The sequence below is a fragment of the Gopherus evgoodei genome, chromosome 14 (assembly GCF_007399415.2).
Source record: "Gopherus evgoodei ecotype Sinaloan lineage chromosome 14, rGopEvg1_v1.p, whole genome shotgun sequence".
Lineage (NCBI taxonomy): Eukaryota > Metazoa > Chordata > Testudines > Testudinidae > Gopherus > Gopherus evgoodei.
Window position 1 is genome coordinate 21,368,769 of NC_044335.1, and position 17,883 is coordinate 21,386,651.

At 45.7% G+C, this 17,883-nt stretch overlaps 1 protein-coding gene across 2 annotated transcripts; it reads left to right on the top strand.

Moving 5' to 3' along the window:
- The first annotated feature begins 2,697 nt into the window (after positions 1–2,697).
- On the top strand, positions 2,698–17,570 carry GHRH (growth hormone releasing hormone). Of its 2 annotated transcripts, XM_030533228.1 has the most exons (7): positions 2,698–2,806; positions 8,482–8,582; positions 11,970–12,107; positions 14,133–14,237; positions 14,998–15,129; positions 15,542–15,641; positions 16,112–17,570. In XM_030533228.1, the coding sequence occupies exons 2-6, from the start codon at positions 8,503–8,505 to the stop codon at positions 15,609–15,611; spliced, it is 525 nt and encodes a 174-aa protein (XP_030389088.1). In that variant the 5' UTR covers positions 2,698–2,806; positions 8,482–8,502; the 3' UTR covers positions 15,612–15,641; positions 16,112–17,570. The 2 variants fall into 2 exon arrangements, with proteins under 2 accessions (XP_030389088.1, XP_030389089.1); XM_030533229.1 differs by lacking the exon at positions 15,542–15,641.
- Positions 17,571–17,883: the final 313 nt, after the last annotated feature.

Consider the following 17,883-nt stretch of genomic DNA (forward strand, 5'->3'; position numbering starts at 1 on the left):
GGGGGTGTTAGATGGGTCAGGGGTTCTGAGGGGGGCTGTCAGGGGGCAGGAAGTTGGAGGGGCAGATGGGGGCAGGGCCAGGCTGTTTGGGAAGGCAAAGCCTTCCCTATCTGGCCCTCCATACAGTTTTGCCACCCCAGTGTGGCCCTCAAGCCAAAAAGTTTACCCATCCCTGTGTTAGACCTTTCTCTGCTACCCTGAAGAGCCCATTATTAAATATTTGTTCCCCGTATAGCTACTTACAGTCTGTAATCAAATCACCACTTAACCTTCTCTTTGTTAAGCTAAAGAGAATGAGCTCCTTTAATCATTCTCGTGGCTCTTCTCTGAACCCTCTCCAATTTATTAACATCTTTCTTCAACTGTGGACATCAGAACTGGACACAGTATTCCAGCAGCGGTCACACCAGTGCCAAATACAGAGGTAAGATAAACACCATACTCCTACTTGAGAGTCCCATGTTTATGCATCAAGTTCACATTAGTCCTTTTGGCCACAGCATCCCACTGGGAGCTCATGTTCAGCTGATTATCCACCAAACTCCCAAATCTTTTTCAGAGTCCCTGTTTCTCAGGATAGAGTCCCTCATCCTATAAGTATGGCCTGCATTCTTCGTTCCTAGATGTGGACTTTTACACTAAGCCATATTAAAACACAGTGTGCCTGCTCCCAGCTTACCAAGCAACCCAGATCGCTCTGAATCAGTGACCCGTCCTCTTGATTATTTACCACTCCTGCATTGTGTGTCTCATCTGCAAACTTGTTCAGGGATAATTTTATGTTTTCTTCTAGGGTATTAATAAAATGTTAAGTAGCCTAGGGCCAAGAAGGGATCCCAGCAGGACCCCACTAGGAACATCTGTTGAATGATGATTCCCAATTTACAATTACATTTTGAGACCTACCAGCCATCTTTTAATCCATTTCATGTGTGCTAGGTTAATTTTGTATCTTTCTAGTTTTTTAAATCAAAAAGTCATGCAGGACCAAGTGCAAGTCTATTACATAGATCCTCTTTAGGGACAGATCCAGCTCCTGTTTAGGCCATGAGGGCCTTTAATTAATTTCACTGGGAGTTGGATTGGGCCCATGATGTCGGTTTGACTGCAGTCGGGATGGAAGCGCTATATTTATCTACAGAGCAGGTACAGTCCAGACAGTGGCAGTGCCAGGGGCGGCTCCAGACCCCAGCATGCCAAATGTGTGCTTGGGGTGGCAAGCCATGGAGGGCGCTCTGCCGGTCGCCGCGAGGGCGGCAGGCAGGCTGCCTTCGGCGGCTTGCCTGCGGAGGGGTCCGCTGGTCCCGTGGCTTCGGTGGACCTCCCGCAGGCAAGCCGCTGAAGGCAGTCTGCCTGCCATGCTTGGGGCGGCAGAATGGCTAGAACCACCCCTGGCAGTGCAAACTTCCCTCACACCACCCTGCCAATGTGCATCAACCCTGACAGAGGGACTGCCTCTAAGAGCAACAGAGGAATTTTATCCTTGCCCTCTACCTTGGCTGCCAGAGAAGACTGAGGATTAGTGTCTATGGGGATGGTGTGTTTTGAGAGAAGGCTGCTGAGCCACTAGGAAAGAGACCACTGAGCAGAGTTAGGCCAACACTGAATGCTTTTGAAAATCCCCCCCTTCCATACCAGAGAAGACCAAGTGGGACATTTTGGTCTGCATCCTTGTCTGACAGTAGCCAGAATACAGCTGCTCCAGAGGTGCAAGAAATTCTGCAGAAGGCAGCTCTGAGATAACCTGCCCAACAGAAAGTTTCCTCCTAACACCCAAAATAGCAGGAGGTTGGCTTATGGTCTGAAGCAGGAGGGTTCAGATCCCTTCCAATCTTTTGGTAGTAACAACTTTTCCAGTCTGGGTTCACACTGGTCATGAAGCAAGGAAAGTCTTATTACCAGCCCCCAGAGCCATCCAGTTCCCTCTGAAATGAGACTTTGTAAAACACATTTCCCGAATGGTTCCTGCAAGAATGGAACAGGTCCCTGGAAACCAAAATGGAGGGACAATATGGCAAATGGAGCAGGACCTCTGATTTTTCCAGAGCACATGCACAGAGTGAGGCTCTCCAGAAAGATGCTTTGCTTGCCTGACGTGAGTCTGCGATGTTTGCGAGGGACTGAAGCATGAACTGCCCTGCTAACAACAGCAGGTGCCAACAACAAAGGGAAAGAAGGAAAAGCCTGATAATCAGGAGGAAAAGAAAAAGGCCAAGAGATAAACCTTCCTACAAAGGCAGCAGGAGAGAATATTAATGGTTAACTTCCCCCATTGTGGGTTACAAGGAAAAATTACATTTTAAAGGGAAGAGAAGTTTACCCTGTAAAGCAAATTTGTCATTCATTGTGCCAAATTATTGTTGTTATTCTATATCTGTAAGATTAAGGGAAAGCATGCAAATCATCCTCAAACTGCAGGCATAGCCCCCCCTTGCCTCCCACACCTCCCTGCCTGCATCCTCATCTGCAAAAAGAGGGGCTGCTAAACACAGCCCTTTGAATGACTGGAGGGTAATTGATCCTCTGACGTTGAGAAGCCCACAGAACTTCTAAGGGAGCACAGGTATAAAAGAAGGGGCACCTCTCGCAGCAGCAGCAGAACTGCCACGGTAGTTGGGGAAATCTGAACGAGTCTTGGTCCCAGTCCACTGGGACCCTGCCCAGGTAAAGAATTAAGGAGGAGGAACCCAGTCTAGTTTGCTGAAGCAACAAAAGCTTGCAAGAGAGCAAGAGAGAAAAGTAGTATTTTTAACAAGGAAAGGAAATCACACAGAGAGCTGGGAAGATCCCATTTCCTCAGGGAACGGTAAGTTTGATCCTTTGTGTGTTTGTTTTAACTGCTATTTGGAAACTGGGGACAATTCAGTTACACTAAAACACAATAAGATTTGGCATTTATCAGCAGCCTCAGTACTACTCTCAAAGGGCTTTATGGATTAAGTTATAGACTGAAACAATAACTGAAGTGTCTGATATATGTAAATATACAAAGTAGTGTTATAGAACAGCCTTGCAAAAAAGTCTGGACATTTACGAGCTCAGGCACAGAATCTGCACCCTGCCCTTACAACACTGATGCTGAAAGCCACCACAAAACTAATATTTTATTCATCCATTAATAACTATTTAGTTGAGCCAAACAAAGGGATGAGTAGAAATTTGAAAGACTTAACGGGCAATGCACATCCAATTACAGGATAGCAGAGGAAGCAATTGGAAATATCTTTGTACTTTTAATTGCAATATTGTACAGTATAAAAATCAACCTTAGAGTGCAGGAGTAATTAAGGTTTCATTGCATCCTCACAGCAGTATTTTCAGGACTGATTAGACATGTATCCCAGACACAGCAAGGAACAGAAGGAGTGATCGATCTAATCTATCCAGCAGTATTTTCACAAACACTGCAACATTAAAACTGCATGAGGGGGTGTTGGGAAACTGTTGTTCTTTTGTTTTATCTTTTACAACCACATTAAATGCTTTTCATCTTAAAGGGAATTTATATTAATCTCCCTCCTCTTCACCCCGCCCCCCCAAAATGGAAAGCAAAGAAGTGAAATTAACCCTGTCATAATTCAGACGGGGACAAGATTTTCCAGGACTGTCAACTTGGCCATGTTCAGAAAGCGAAACTTGAACATTCTTCTGTTCACTCTCTGAAATAACGGCCACAATTATGAAGGTGAGCAGGACTCCAGGTTCAGTATCCCTTGTGTATGGAGTGGGAGAAAGACCAAAGGGGACAGGACCAAGGGGACAGAAATGAAGGGATATGAGAAAGAGAGAGAATGGGAGAGGGGAAAGAGAAGATAAGGAAGGTAAAACAGATGAGGAGAGAAAAGGAAAATTAAAAAAACTTCTGTTAGAAACTAATGGGGTCAAAGGGGGTGCAGAATAAAGATTTCAAAATGGATGAAAACAGTCTGGAGAAACACCTGGCACTGAAAGAAGAGGAGATGGATATAGAATGAAAGTGGGGATAGGAGTGTGTGGCGAGGTGTCTTACCCTAGGAATACAAACGGGAAGGAAGGGAAAAGCAAAGGGCTGTATTCTCCCCCAGTTGCACTTGTGCAAGCCCACCGCCATTTCATTGCTATGCTCTCACAGTGGTTTGGCTGTTCATAATATAAAGAACATTGATTGGCACCCAAGTCTGGGTCAGTGCCAACGCTCCTTTTGGAGTGTCTAGATCACTCATTTTCTTTATCAGAAGTTGATGGATATGATTTGGGATTCACGTTGGGGTACCAGGAGGTGGGGCATGCTTCCTCCAGAAAACAGTAGTGTAAACCTAAAACCAGAAGCCTTCGGTCACACAGAAGTGTCACTGGTTCGGTTCCCTGGCATTCTGAGGGTCTTCATGGGGTTGACATGATGGTTTCTAAGAAGCAAGAATTCTTTGGGAGGTGGATTCAGTTCCCTCTTTTACCAACAATCAGCTCTGTTCTAAAGTTAGGTCAAGCTGCTTCACTTCCAAAAGAACAAGAGATGGAAATAGTGCTCAAGGCTGACCCAGCCTGCAGGTTTGAAGCATAAGCAGCTGTAAACTGGGAAACCAGAAAGCAGGCTGAGGAACTGTTTACAGTAATTAGTACCATCCTGCTCCCTGGAGGCTGATTCTGCACTCACTGAAGTCAGAGGGGGCTTAACTTTGGGGCAAGGACTGTCTTTGTGTGTTTATACAGCACCTGCCACCATGTGGTCTGGTTCATAACTGGGACTCCTAGACACTACAATAATAAATAAATAACACCAGTAGCAGTGAGATCAGACCCTATGCCCGGAACGCCTTTCTACTCATTTTGCCCCAACTTTCCTCTCCTCATTCAAATTGCTCCTTAAAACACAATTTGTCCATGAGGCTCTTCAATGATGACCCACCAAACACAGAACCCCTTTGTGTCTATCAAAAGCACAAATGCACCCAATGCTCCTGTGTGTCATCACTGTGTTGTCAGATTTCAATTTTGAGCACCATGGCTCAGGGATCAGATCTGTGCAGTGCCATGTGCACTGATGACACTCCATCAATGATCCACAGCAGCAACAATGCCCTGTCCTTAGGGGTAGACAAACCTGCCTGTGCTGGTTACAGACCTGGCTGGACTGGATTATGTTCACACAACTCTCCACTGAATCTTCGAGGTTCACTCTCCTTCATCCACACAGTCCTTTCAATTATTTTGCATTTCCATTTAATCTCCTATCCCTGATCATTTCCATATTTGCATGTGCAGTTAGATTCCTTCTACTTCATTGTCAGTCTCCTGCTGCCTGTTTGATTCTTTCAGGCACTGGAAGAGAAGAAGGATGCCTTTGTGTCTATGGCACAGGGCCACAGATCTGGGTTTGAGCCTCGAATTTGTATCAGGTGATAAACAAGCCATTTAGGACTTGACAGTGGCATAGAGGTGCTGCAGCCTGTTGTGGGCAGCACAGAGGAGTACAGCCTGGTAGGCGCTCTGCAGGGAGTTGTGCCAGAGCGAGCACAATATATCCTGGAGGGCAGGAGGAACTCTGCTGCGGTACTCCACCCATGGAAAGTCACAGCATCCTCTCCTCCAGCAGACACCAGTGCAGAGAAGGGAATAGCCCCATCCCTGCTCCTCACTGGTCACTTTGTCTCTTTCTACATACAGCTCTGCACCTTCTTTCATTCCTCTGCTTGGAACAACTTCCCCCTCCCTATGTGCTATGCACCCTTCTTGTTCTTCTTCAGATCCCTTTTCACTGACAACAGCTCCTTACCTATATTTTCTTGCTGACAATCACTCCAGGCTCTCCTGTGTCTTTGACAAATACCCTTCATATGAGATCTATTCCAGTGAGCCTGAAAGCTTTGTGAAGTCAGGACCTGTGGCTTCTTATGCACTTTGCCAGCAGTTGTCTAAGTTCACAGCTCTAGAAATAAATATATATTTGGATTTTTTACTAAACTACAATAAAATAGCTACCGTCTGGTATTCCAGAGCCCCGGGCAACAGATTGAACACACGCACAAGTGAATAAACAGACCTGTCAATTACGTCAGATCAAATAAAATAACCCAACATTGTAACTAAACTAATCAACTTCCCCCAAAGAATTCCCACCAGTCCCACCAATGCCACAACCCAGCTCTACCCAACCTGTGATTGACGCCTGTTTTTTTTTCCCCAAAAAATAAGTATTTTTCCAGTTTGGAATATGGTTGTTGATAAATTTCCATCCAAATGATAACATTTTGAAACATTTTTATTTTGATCACAAAGGTACTTTCCATCAGAAAAAAAGATTTAATGGAAATTTTCTTCCAGCTCTAAGTTCCACAAATGAAAGGACAGAATTCAGTCTTGGCCTTCACAACATTCTCTGGCAAAGAGTTGCACAGGTTGACTGCGTGTTGTGTGTGTTGTGTTTTAAACCTGCTGCCTATTAATTTTATTTGGTGGCTCCTAGTTCTTGTGGTATGAGAAGGAGTAAATAACACTTCCTTATTTACTTTCTCCACACCAGTCATGATTTTATAGAGCTCTATCATATCCCTCCTTGGTCATCTCTTTTCCAAGCTGAAAAGTCCCAGTCTTATTAATCTCTCCTCATACAGCAGCTGTTCCATACCCCTAATCATTTTTGTTGCTCTTTTCTGAACCTTTTCCAATTCCAATATATCTTTTTTGAGATGGGACGACCACATCTGCACGCAGTATTCAAAATGTGGGCATACCATGGATTTACATAGGGGCAATGTGATATTTTCTGTCTTATTATCTACCCCTTTTTTAATGATTTCCCAACATTGTTTGTGTTTTTATTGCTCCTGCACATTGACTGGATGTTTTCAGAGAACTATCCACAATGACTCCAGGATCTCTTTCTTGAGTGGTAACAGCTAATTTAGACCCCATCATTTTATATGTATAATTGGGATTATGTTTTCCAATGTGCATTACTTTGTATTTATCAACATTGAATTTCATCTGCCATTTTGTTACCCTGTTTTGAGAGATCCTTTTGTAGCTCTTTGCAGTCTGCCTGGAACTTAACTATCTTGCGTAGTTTTGTATCATCTGCAAATTTTGCCACCTCACTGTTTACCCTTTTTCCAGATTGTTTATGAATATATTGAATAGGACTAGTCCAGTACAGATCCCTGGGGGATACCACTATTTACCTCTCTCCATTTTGAAAACTGACCATTTATTTCTATCCTTTGCTTCCTATCTTTTAACCAATTACCAATCCATGAGAGAACCTCCCATCTTATCCTATGACTGGTTACTTTGCTTAAGAGCCTTTGGTGAGGGACCTTGTCAAAGGCTTTCTAAAAACCTAAAACGCACTATATCCACTGGATCCCCCTTGTCCACATGGACTGTTATCGCTCCAGAAACATGTTGTTACTTGCAGTCCCATGTCCCATGTTGCAGCCATCCATTATGGGAGGAGAACCACATACTATATAACTAAGCTGACCAACTGCACAACACAAGTAGTGTGTCGGCAGAAGCTAGGCTAATGCTCTAGAACCCAGGACACCTTCCTAATTCTGCCTGTGACCTTAGGTGAACCACTCTGCTTACCAGGGCCTCCTTTATCCCCTCTCACTCTTTACCTGTCTTGTCTATTCACCTGTAAGCTCTTCCGGGCAGGGACTCTCTCTCTTGGTGTTTGTATAGGGCCTGATGCAAAGGAGCCCCAGTATCAGCTGGGGGTGCTCCTGTAATCCAAACAGCTCCTCAGAGGGTGAAAGTTATTTGCCTGATAGTTTGCACAAATATTTACAAAGAGCAAATCCGTTCAGAGGGAAATGAGGATTGGGTTCACTAGCCTGAAAAAAAGAGCTCAGCTCCTAACAAAGTAGTTCAAGCAGCTCTAATTAGGACAATCGCACACTCCCTGCTTCCAGTCTCTGCCTCCTCTGGGTAAAACGTGCTCCAGTAGTGGCGGGTGAGAGCAGAAAGGCCTGGCGAGAGGGGAGTATGTTCTGATCCCAGCTCACAGGCAGGGGGTTACAGATTCAAGGCCAACGTTTGTATCACCATCAGCATTCCCTGGAAATGGGCTCTAGAGTCTGGCCATCAATCACCAAAGGCAGGGAGTCAACTTGCTGGGACTGTTCCAGGCAGACGCAGGCATTGGAAGGGGCTTCTTGGCTGAGATGGTGGCTGTTAATTGGGTATTTATATGATAAACATCGTGCAATGCCGAGACACGGATATGCCGAGGCCGCTGTCTTGCAAGGGTAAGTACATATCGGGTATTAGAAATATAGGCTGCACAGGGTGTTTTCTGTCTCACTGATGCCGATGACACAGGGATGCAGCGACTTGAGTCTGACTGAGAAAATGAAGTTGTAGCTGAGAGCTCCCATGCACATTCCAGAAGCTTTCTTCCAACTCATTGGCAGTGGTGTGCTCAGAGCCCCCAACTGCTACATGTGAGGTCAGGAGTCACTGTCTGTCACCAGCACTGATTTGGATTTCTCTTGATTTCAGGTCACTCAAGAAGGGTGAAGCATGCTGCACAGGGCCATCTTCCTCCTGTTCCTCCATTTAGTCATGTGCTCCATCTCTTCTCCTCTCTATCCAGCTCTCAGGTAGGCTCCAAGCCCCTTTAAACTTCCTGCCTGCCCAAAGATTTCCCCCCATCGCTCTGACTTCACTCCTATTTTCTGGCCTGGGCATTTGGTGGATTTTCATACCAGGCTCACAACACTGCAGGCAGCATTTTGCAAGCTCCTCCCAGCTCTGACAGCACATTCCATGCTGACTGGCAAAGTCCTCTGCGTTTTCAGCCTCCCCACCACCACAAGCTGTGGCAGTACTTAATCCTGACTAGTAACATCCTCTGCTATTTCAGTCCAAGGCTCCAGGGCCCCCATGCAACTCTGACAGTTCACCTCCCTCCTGACCCGCGGCACCCCATGCTATTTCTGCCCTGATCTCTGCCCCTTGCCTGTAGCCCTGTCAGCTCACCTCAGTCCTGACCACACCTCCTCCTGCTATTTCCATCTGGAGTGCCTCCCACACTCGGCTCTGGCAGTACAAGTTACCTGCAGCACCCCCTGCTATGCTGGGGCTGAAAGTCTCCTGTGCCGACCCCGCAGGTTGTGCCACGTTGTCGTGTTTAAACATTACTTTACGCTTCAGTGAGAACAAGCTTTTCCTCCTCCTCATTCCTCTGGCTGGGATGAGAAAGCGGAGCCTGCAACGTCTCCATGAGCAGCTGTTCACATTGCTATTATGGGACCCACAGCTTTCTGATTCATCTGGGTCCTTGGCTCACTGAAAACACATGGCACAATGTTGAGTCCAGTATTCACTCCATGCCTGCTCTTTGCTGATGGGCGTGCAGTCAGGAGGTGGTATAATGGACCATAATGGTTTTCTGGCATTGTATCTGACAATGTGAAGTGTAAATATAAGGCCCCTGAGGAGAAAACTGGATGCAGTCGAAACAAGGGACAGCCAGGGTCAAACGGCCTAAACAGTTTTAAAGTAAAATATGTAAGTTCAGGGCTGGTGATGGCAGCAGCCCTGGAGCCCAAGTCCTCTGTTTTCTCACAGAACAGGTACATGAACGACAGCACAACAAGGTTACCCACTCACTGCCAAGCAACAGACCTCAGGTCGACCTAGAGACCCCTCCTCTACTGGCAATAGCAGAGTTCAGGCTCCACTGAGGAACCAACGGTAGCACTAGACACTTGCTTGCATGGTGCTCAGATACTACAGGGCTGGGTGCAGGATACAAATACAGATAGAGCCAGAAGACAATGCCTAGAATCACAGCTCCTACATATGAGCCAAACTGCCATTAGATAGTAATTGTTTTTTGTTGCAACCACGCCATGCGGGATTTGAACTGGTGACCTAGAGTCGACTGTCCCTATAGTTCATTAGCAGTCTCCCAAGTCATGAGGCAACATCTCTCTCTCACGCCCGACATCATTAAGGTTGCAAAGTCAAGCACTCAAAAGTTAGGAAGTGCCAGAACTCGGGTGGCCGGATTCTTGGCCCCACTGTGCATATTCATTAAGTGCTCACATACTATTTTTTCCATGTTAGCTTCCTCCTATGGGCTTGCTGTCCATGTCCCGATTCCTGTTCCCCTTGCCCCCAGCTTGCAGCCTCTTCCACTCCTCCCACCCAGTTCCTTTGTCCAGCCAGTCCAAGTTCTCCCCCACACCCAACTCCTTGTCAGGGCCGTCTCTCCTACCCCTATTGTGCCCCCATACTGGTTCCTAGTCCCAGTCAGAAGCCGGTGCCAGTCTTCCCCGATCCAGTCTCAGTCTCCTTGCCTAGCTAGTCCACTTGTCCCCCCTACTCCCTGTCCCAATCTACTCCTTCCTCCACCCCCCGTCTGGCTTTTGTCCCTTCTGCATTTGAACTGGACAGCTTCTTCCTCTGTGCTGGCTGGATGCCAGCAGGGGGATCACTGAAAGCACATGAGAAATGGACTTCCTGCTCTTAGCCCCAGTGCCTTGCCGCACTCCAGCCCACAGCACTTGGGAGCAGCCATTACTAGAAAGAGAAAGTCCTTCTGATCCCCCCCTAGCCCTGGGCTGAAACAGGCTAAGTGCTCGCCTACATTTAAAATGCTACAGGGCACAGTTGCACGATTGCAGCTGCTCTGCTGCAGTGCTTCAGTGTAGATACTTCCAACACCGAGGGGGGGATTCTCCCATTGCTGTAGGCAATCCATCTCCCCGAGAGGTGGTAGCTAGGCTGATGAAGAGCTCTTCCATTGACCTAGCGCTGCCTACACAGGGACTTACATCAGCTTAACTATCCACTCAGGAGTGTGGATATTTCACATCTCTAACTGATGTAGTTAAACCAACAATTTTATAGCGTAGACCCTCAGTCACTCCGCAGGGATGGCACATGGGTAGTCTGGTCATACACAGGAGCAGTGAGGGGCTGGAGCATGCTTAGTGAGGACAATCTTTGGAGATTTTAGCTGCTCAAATCAAAGATCTCTGATCATTTACAAACCCGTTTTTCAAATGCTTATAACTTGGCCAGCTTTGAATTGGATTTTTGGGGGAGGGCAAAAGACACATCCCTGACACAAAGGCTGCCCCCTTGCCAAATTTTGAGTCCCTGCTCCAAAGTACAGGGGTGCTAGGACATTTTAAAGAAAAGGTCTCACAATTTTTTTTAACAGGGGGAAAACAACACATTTTGCCCTACCCTCCTTCTTGGAAATAGCTGAGCTATTTTGGTTAAATTTTTCAGAACAATTCAGCCTGGCATGGAAAATTTCAGCCTAAATGGTTGAATTCTGGCAAAATTATAAACAATTGAAATCAGGGTCTTATGATGGGAAGTGTTCAGCAACCGTAATAATGTAGATGGTATAGCCAGCCCTGCCTTTAACTAAAAAGTTGTAAGTACAGGTTAACTGTCTTTGCTTCTTCTGTATTATTGTCCACTTGCAGTGAAGTGAGAGGTGTAGGAGCTTTGGTATTATATGAATTGAAGGGTTGTGTACTAAGGCCTCCCTGTAATTCATTTCAGTTTCTCTTTGCCACCTGTTGAAATTATCTTATTTTTGTAAATTCACAAATCAGTAGAGCTACAAAACTTTAGGCTTTGCTTTCAAGAACTGGTACAATGAGAAAGCGATTGGTTATGTTTTGCCTGGGTATGTTGGCATTTTGGAGATGGGGACCTCTCTGCTGCTTTGTGCCTGGGACATTTGTGTTTCTAATCTCAAAAGTTGCCTAGCATATTGGTATAAGTAGCATCTAGGCAGTTTCCAGATCTGGAGAACAGCAGTACAAAGACAACCTGTGCTGTCTCCATGAGACAGGGAAAAGAAGAATAAGAGAGAAGACAAGCCACACAGAGGTGAACCCAGCAAGTGCTACTTAAGGACTGCTGGTAGTTGGCCCAGTGGAGAAGGCTATGATGGTGGTAGAGGAGATAGTGTGGATTGCAGCTTGGTTGTGCTCAGAGCTGTTGGCTCATTCTTACAGGTACAATCCACTGCCCATCTCCAGCAAGACGGTGAGCTTTCAGCTACAGGATGGCAGTCCAGTGCAGAGCAACAATCTCTCTGTGGAGGAGCAGCAGCAGGAAGAGGAGGGTTTTCTAGCCAACCCGGCTGAAAAAAGGTAGATGCCTCACTTTCCAACCCCAACACACAAAGGGAGTCTCAGTTAAGTTCTTCCTACACTGCAGCCCATGATGGAAACAGCAAGAGGATTTGAGAGCACTTAGGGATATTTTGCAGAAATTACAAGTGAGGATTGAGTTCTAGGGCTAGTTGAAGTTTTTCCAGCCAAACTGTTTTTCGATGGAAAATTGGGTTTTCGATTAAAGGTTTTTTTTTTTTTTTTTTTAAACAAAAACTGTCTCCTTTCTATAGAAGATATTAAACCCAAACATTTGAAAACTGAAAAGCTTTCACCTGAAAATGAAAAAGTTTAAATTTGGAAAGGCAGCGAAGGTGCCTCCTGGGAGTTGTAGTAGGGCTGCCTTTTGATCTCATTCTCTACTGGACTACATACATCTTCCATGATGCACTGTGGTGACTCAGCAAGAAATGAGATTGTGGTGCATTATGGGAGATTTAGCTTAAAGCCACCAAGATCTGCCCACAGAAAAGAAAGGGAGCATAATACACCTAAACGACAACTCTCGCGAGGCACCGCAGCACCATTTCCATAGAAATGTGCAGGGATATATATATTTCCCCCCCCCCAGGGAGGGGGCGGTTTTGGCAAGGTTTTTCGGGTTTTGATATTTTGCCAAAAAGTCAAACCATTTTCCAGCTACCTTCACTGATTTCTCTAGTGGTTTAACACACAGGAATCAAATTGAAAACAGCCACGCTCTGTGGCTACCTAGGTCAGGAACAGAAGAATTTTAAGTCCAATTGAAGCCATAGAGGGAAGGGCAGGTAGGTAGTGTGTAATTACTCACACAGGAATTTGATCAAGATGCTTGGAATTATGCCCCCAACTCTTGCCAGAAGTCCTATAGCATCTTTACTGATGTGAGCAGCAGCACAGTAGCGCGTTCCCGCTGACAAGATATCACCAGCGACACAGAGCCCCCTCCCAGCACACTGCCCCATGGGTCCAGTGCTAATTCAGGGAGTGGAGTGTCATGATGCCATTGACACATCTGAAAGTGCCAGTATCTTCCTTAAAAGGACTCCCTTGCGTGGTGCTGACTGGACAAAACCCTGTTCTAGCAGATGAAGTCTGTGCTCATAGCCAGACAACATGTAGTCAGCAGGCTGTGTATTCTCTCCACTGGTGTAAGGCTGTCTCCCTATACCTGCGTCAGTCACCTGGGGAAGGGGTTAGTTCTTTCAACCTTTCCAAAGAGACAGTTATTGACAGATAGCAAAATGAGGCACAAGATCAATACTCCTTTCCTGCCCTATTTCATGCAAGCAGCAATTCTGCAGAGCTCTAGGCATCTCCGGGAATTGTGGCAGCATCTGTTCACCTCAAAAACATTCACGAATGCATCCTCACAGCACCCCCATCAGGCAGGGAAGGATAGTCAGTCCTGTTGAAGCAGATGAGGGAACTGAGACAGGCAAGAGCAACGGGGTTGGGTTAGTAGATTCATCCCTGTCCTTGTGCAGAGCCAGAATGTGGGGACTGAGGGGGGGCTTACACTTCCCCTCTCCTGGGACTTCTGGGACCCAGATCCCAGTGAACATTAGAGCACCTCTGAGGGCTTCTCTGAAACTCATGTCCCAGCTGCATTCACTCCTAACGGTCCCATGGTGCTGCTGGGGAACAGCCAGGGCATAGGAACATCCTAGCCACAGCCCCCGCTTCCCTGCCCAGCCATCTCCCTACCCACGCCCCCTCATGAACTTTTGGGCCCTTTACAACATTTTTTTAAATGTGAAGCCACTTTTCCCCAGCAGTTCCTGATTGGTTGGTAGATTTTTCCTGCTGTTTCCATGTCAGGACTTTAAAAAACAATTACTTTTCTGGTGGAGAATAAAAACTGTCAGACACTAAGATTCTGGGATGGTTGTTTGCCCCTTAATCAGCTCCTCTCTCAGCACTATCAGATGAGAATGTTTTTTGGCATTTTTAAAGTGATTTCTTACCAAAAGAGTGCATTATCCAGGGTGTTTTATTCATCCAGCGTCCGTCTCTTATCTTTAGGATGCAGCGTCATGCTGATGCCATATTCACTGACCACTACCGGAAAGTCCTGGGGCAGATCTCTGCCCGGAAGATCTTACAAACCATTATAGGCAAACGGCTGGGGTAAGACGACTTTTCCTGTTGTTACTGGGTTGGGGCTTTGCGTGTCACACCAGACAATTTCTTCCATGCACATAGCTAAAGTAGAAAACTTTGCATCCAGCCTGACGGAATCATCATCTCTCCTAGTCACATGAATTTCAGACTGTTTCACCAGTACAAGAAAAAGCCTCCTCCTCTGTGGTCTAAGAGAACCCTACATCTCCATATTTCTTAACAATCCCGACAATCAGTTTTCTTTGGGCACTGAATTTAATCCGTTCCTTCCCAACCTATTAGCTTCAGGGTTATTCTTAATCTCCACCACTTTCGGACCGGTTAGAACCTTTGTGGGAAACATTAACTGCTATCATTCACGGAAAGAAAGAAACTTGGCTTCACCCTGCCCCAAAGCGGGGGGAATCAAAATCCACATTGCAGCTCCTTCAGCTTTGACCACATATATTAGTGTTGCTAAACAAGACAGGAGATAATTGTCAACTGCAGCCCATCATTAGTCTCCCACTTGATCAACCCCATTCCTACTCTACAGAATGTGTGCAATGAGTTCAGTTATTTCATCGTAGCGATGGATGGGCAAATGATTTGCAAATCAGAAGTAAGATCCTGCAACAACCTGATTCATGAGGCAATAGCTAAGCCACCCCTGCAAGCACAGCAGATTCCCCATCCTTCCATCAAGTGATGGAGAAACTGTTTGTAAAGCCCATTTGCAGAGAACCATTCTAGCAGCCCATTCTTGTTCTTTGCATAACCGACACAGCGAACGCAGTCCAGAGGAAGGGGAGCATGAATTTTTGACCAGGCGCCAGTCTGAGAGCATCTTGATGGACAGCCGCTACCGCCAGCAGATGGTATTAAAGAATTTCTTGGGAGCCATATTGCAGAATCAAAGGTAGGTAGAAAGCTTTACCTTGAAATGTAGGGCCCTAAAATCTTAACCCCCTTTCAGTCAGTAGGAGTTTTGCTGTACACTTCAATGGGAGCGGGAATAGGTCCTTATTCCTATCTGACCTACATGGGTGAAAAGATGGCGGTAGGTAATATTCCTCCAGTACATTCCTGGTCAGAATAAAGCTTCCACTGTGCATCAAAGCCTGCATCTTTCTTTCCAACAGTAAGCATGGCACAGCTGCATTGGGGGAAACTTGGATGGAGCCTCCCCTCCACAGCATGGCTGATACTAGTCCTGTACCACATCAACTTGTCTCTTCCCCCAACTCTATTTTCTGAGAGCAATCCCAATAGTGAGTTGTTTTCCACACAGAATTATGTCACACCCTACCCAGCTCTCTCCTCTTATTCAGGCCTCAGGATGCCAACACTGACCATGTCGAGGACTTTACCAACACCCTGGCCAACCTCATGAAACTGTAAATCTCTCTCCCTTCTCCCCACCGTGCTCTGGTGAGTATCAATCCCTAGCTGCTGAGCTTTGTGCAACATCCTGCTTTTGCAGTGCTCTGTAGTGGGAAAAGAAAGGCTTAAGCCAAGTGTTACTGTGCAGATAGATGATTAAGCTTCCATCTCAGCACAGACAGTGCCCACTGAAGTCAATGAGTGGTGAGTTCTTATGTACTTAAACATGGATTTAGAGCCTAACTTTAGTTTGAAAATGGTGGCCATAAAGACTGGTACTGTTTAAAAGAACTGTTTCAAAAATAAATGCTTCCATGAACGGAGACCTACAGCAAACTTGGGCATCCTCCTTACCCAACTGGCTTCCCCTCGATTTCTTTGCCTGACTTACTTACATCTGACTGTTGCAGCCAAGTGATGACAGCTCTGGCAAGCCTGTGGTTGATGTAACACCCACTTGCTATGTCTTTACTCACAAACAGCTGCCTCATAATTTTCTTTTCCTTACTTCCCCAAAGGAGTCATTCAGAGATCATGGACCCGGCTGCAGAGTAAACAACCCACAGCAGCAAAGATAAGACCCTGGACATGAACAGCTGTAATTCATGCATATCCTTCTCGGAACCTAGAGACATTTCATAAAGGAATAAGATTGTTTTAAAAGTTACTATGCCCAGGTTAATTTGAATCAGTCCTTTAATTCCTCCCTACTTCCCTTCAGGTGTACTTGACCAAACAGATCTCTCACTGTTATCTGCTACTGGTCAGTACCCTGTATACGGCTACTCAATCCTGCGCACACCTAGCCCAGGGCAGAGATTTGATTATTGACAATCTCAACAGAAAATTTTTGAATCAAGTGCTACTGAAAGAAATCTGCTGAGTTACTGCTCTGTCTGAAAGTTTGTTTGCTCAATAAACATGCAGGCTACTAAAAACTACCTTTTGGTATCCATGTAGATTTAGTCTATACATTGATTTGACTCCTCCCCCTTATAGATTTACATCCAATGGAGATCAGATCAAGCATTACATGATTGCACACTAATGAACGATTTATTTCTTGTTTAGAAAACATACACAATGTATTGGAAATATCATTGGCCTCAGACCTGGCTATTTTGTCCTGTCCAGAACTCTTGCAGCAGGGTTGAACTCACCAGCAAGTCCAGCCTGGGGTTGGTTTGGTGTAAATGAGACTCCTGGACATCAGAGGGGAATTTCAGATTATACTGGTCAATATATTTTAACTTTCATGAGGGAGCATTATTAATTCTTCTCCTAACTCCACTGCAACATTATTTCCCACATTTAGGGTGATGTCTGTATAACTCCTCACTGCCCTTTAGAAGGGAAAATATTTTAGTATGTTCCCCCAGTGCCACAAAACCCCTCTCTCCAGTGTCTGAGAGGCAGAGGAAGAATGTTATTCTGCTCCGACTCTGGCATCATGACGCTCCTAGTACTGCACATGTAACAGTTATGCCTTCAGATGACATGTAAATAATTCCGGGTGGGTTTTGCTTTTCCATCATCGCAGCAGAAATAAAAGTTGTTCTGAATAAACCTGTCCAACAGCAGGTCAAGATTCCTCCTTGTCTCTTGAGATGTGCCCATTTCTTGGTCATGAGCTACATTTTCTGTCCAATGCACATTAAGGACCCAATGTTTGCCAACTGGTTTTGCAGAGGCTAATTCTAACAGCTGTGCTAGACTATTAAAAGACCAAATGGCCGTATCTGCACTTGCCAACCCCAGGCACAGGTATAATTTTGCACATACATGAGTGAAAATGAGGTCTTTGTGGATGTCTCTCGTTATATTAGACCTTTGCCTAGGTCAAACTTGGGTTGGAGAATCTTTTCTCTGCTTTTCTTCATGGCCCTCTGCTCACAGTTCATGAGGTGACACAGACATGAAAATGGGGTCCAGCCTACATGCCTGAAAGCGAATGTTTATAATCACACATTGTGGACACTAAGGGCTAAATATCTGAAACGGGCTTCAACTTGGCCTCTAGTTTTGTGGGAACAATTTTTCCTTTCCAACTAATAGCAGCCACATTCCACTGTGGGCATTAATGGCAGACAGGTAAATTCTGTGTGCAATCAAGGAGGTAGGAAGCCAAAGCCTATCAATCATCTGCTCCCAGTTACAGATGTAACTGATGGTGGATGCAAATTTAGATGTCCCATCTAAAAATGTAGCCTGAGGACCACCCTGATCCTTGGTGTAGCTCCATGAAAGTCAGCTGAAGTGTTTCTACAGAGTGGTTCTCCAAGCTTCCTTG

Bases quoted from the DNA above. Each gene is read 5' to 3' on its own strand.
- GHRH (XM_030533228.1), top strand. From the start codon at position 8,503: ATGCTGCACAGGGCCATCTTCCTCCTGTTCCTCCATTTAGTCATGTGC. The intron at 8,583-11,969 runs GTAGGCTCCAAG...TCATTCTTACAG, and splicing joins CCTCTCTATCCAGCTCTCAG to GTACAATCCACTGCCCATCT. The intron at 14,238-14,997 runs GTAAGACGACTT...TAACCGACACAG, and splicing joins ATTATAGGCAAACGGCTGGG to CGAACGCAGTCCAGAGGAAG.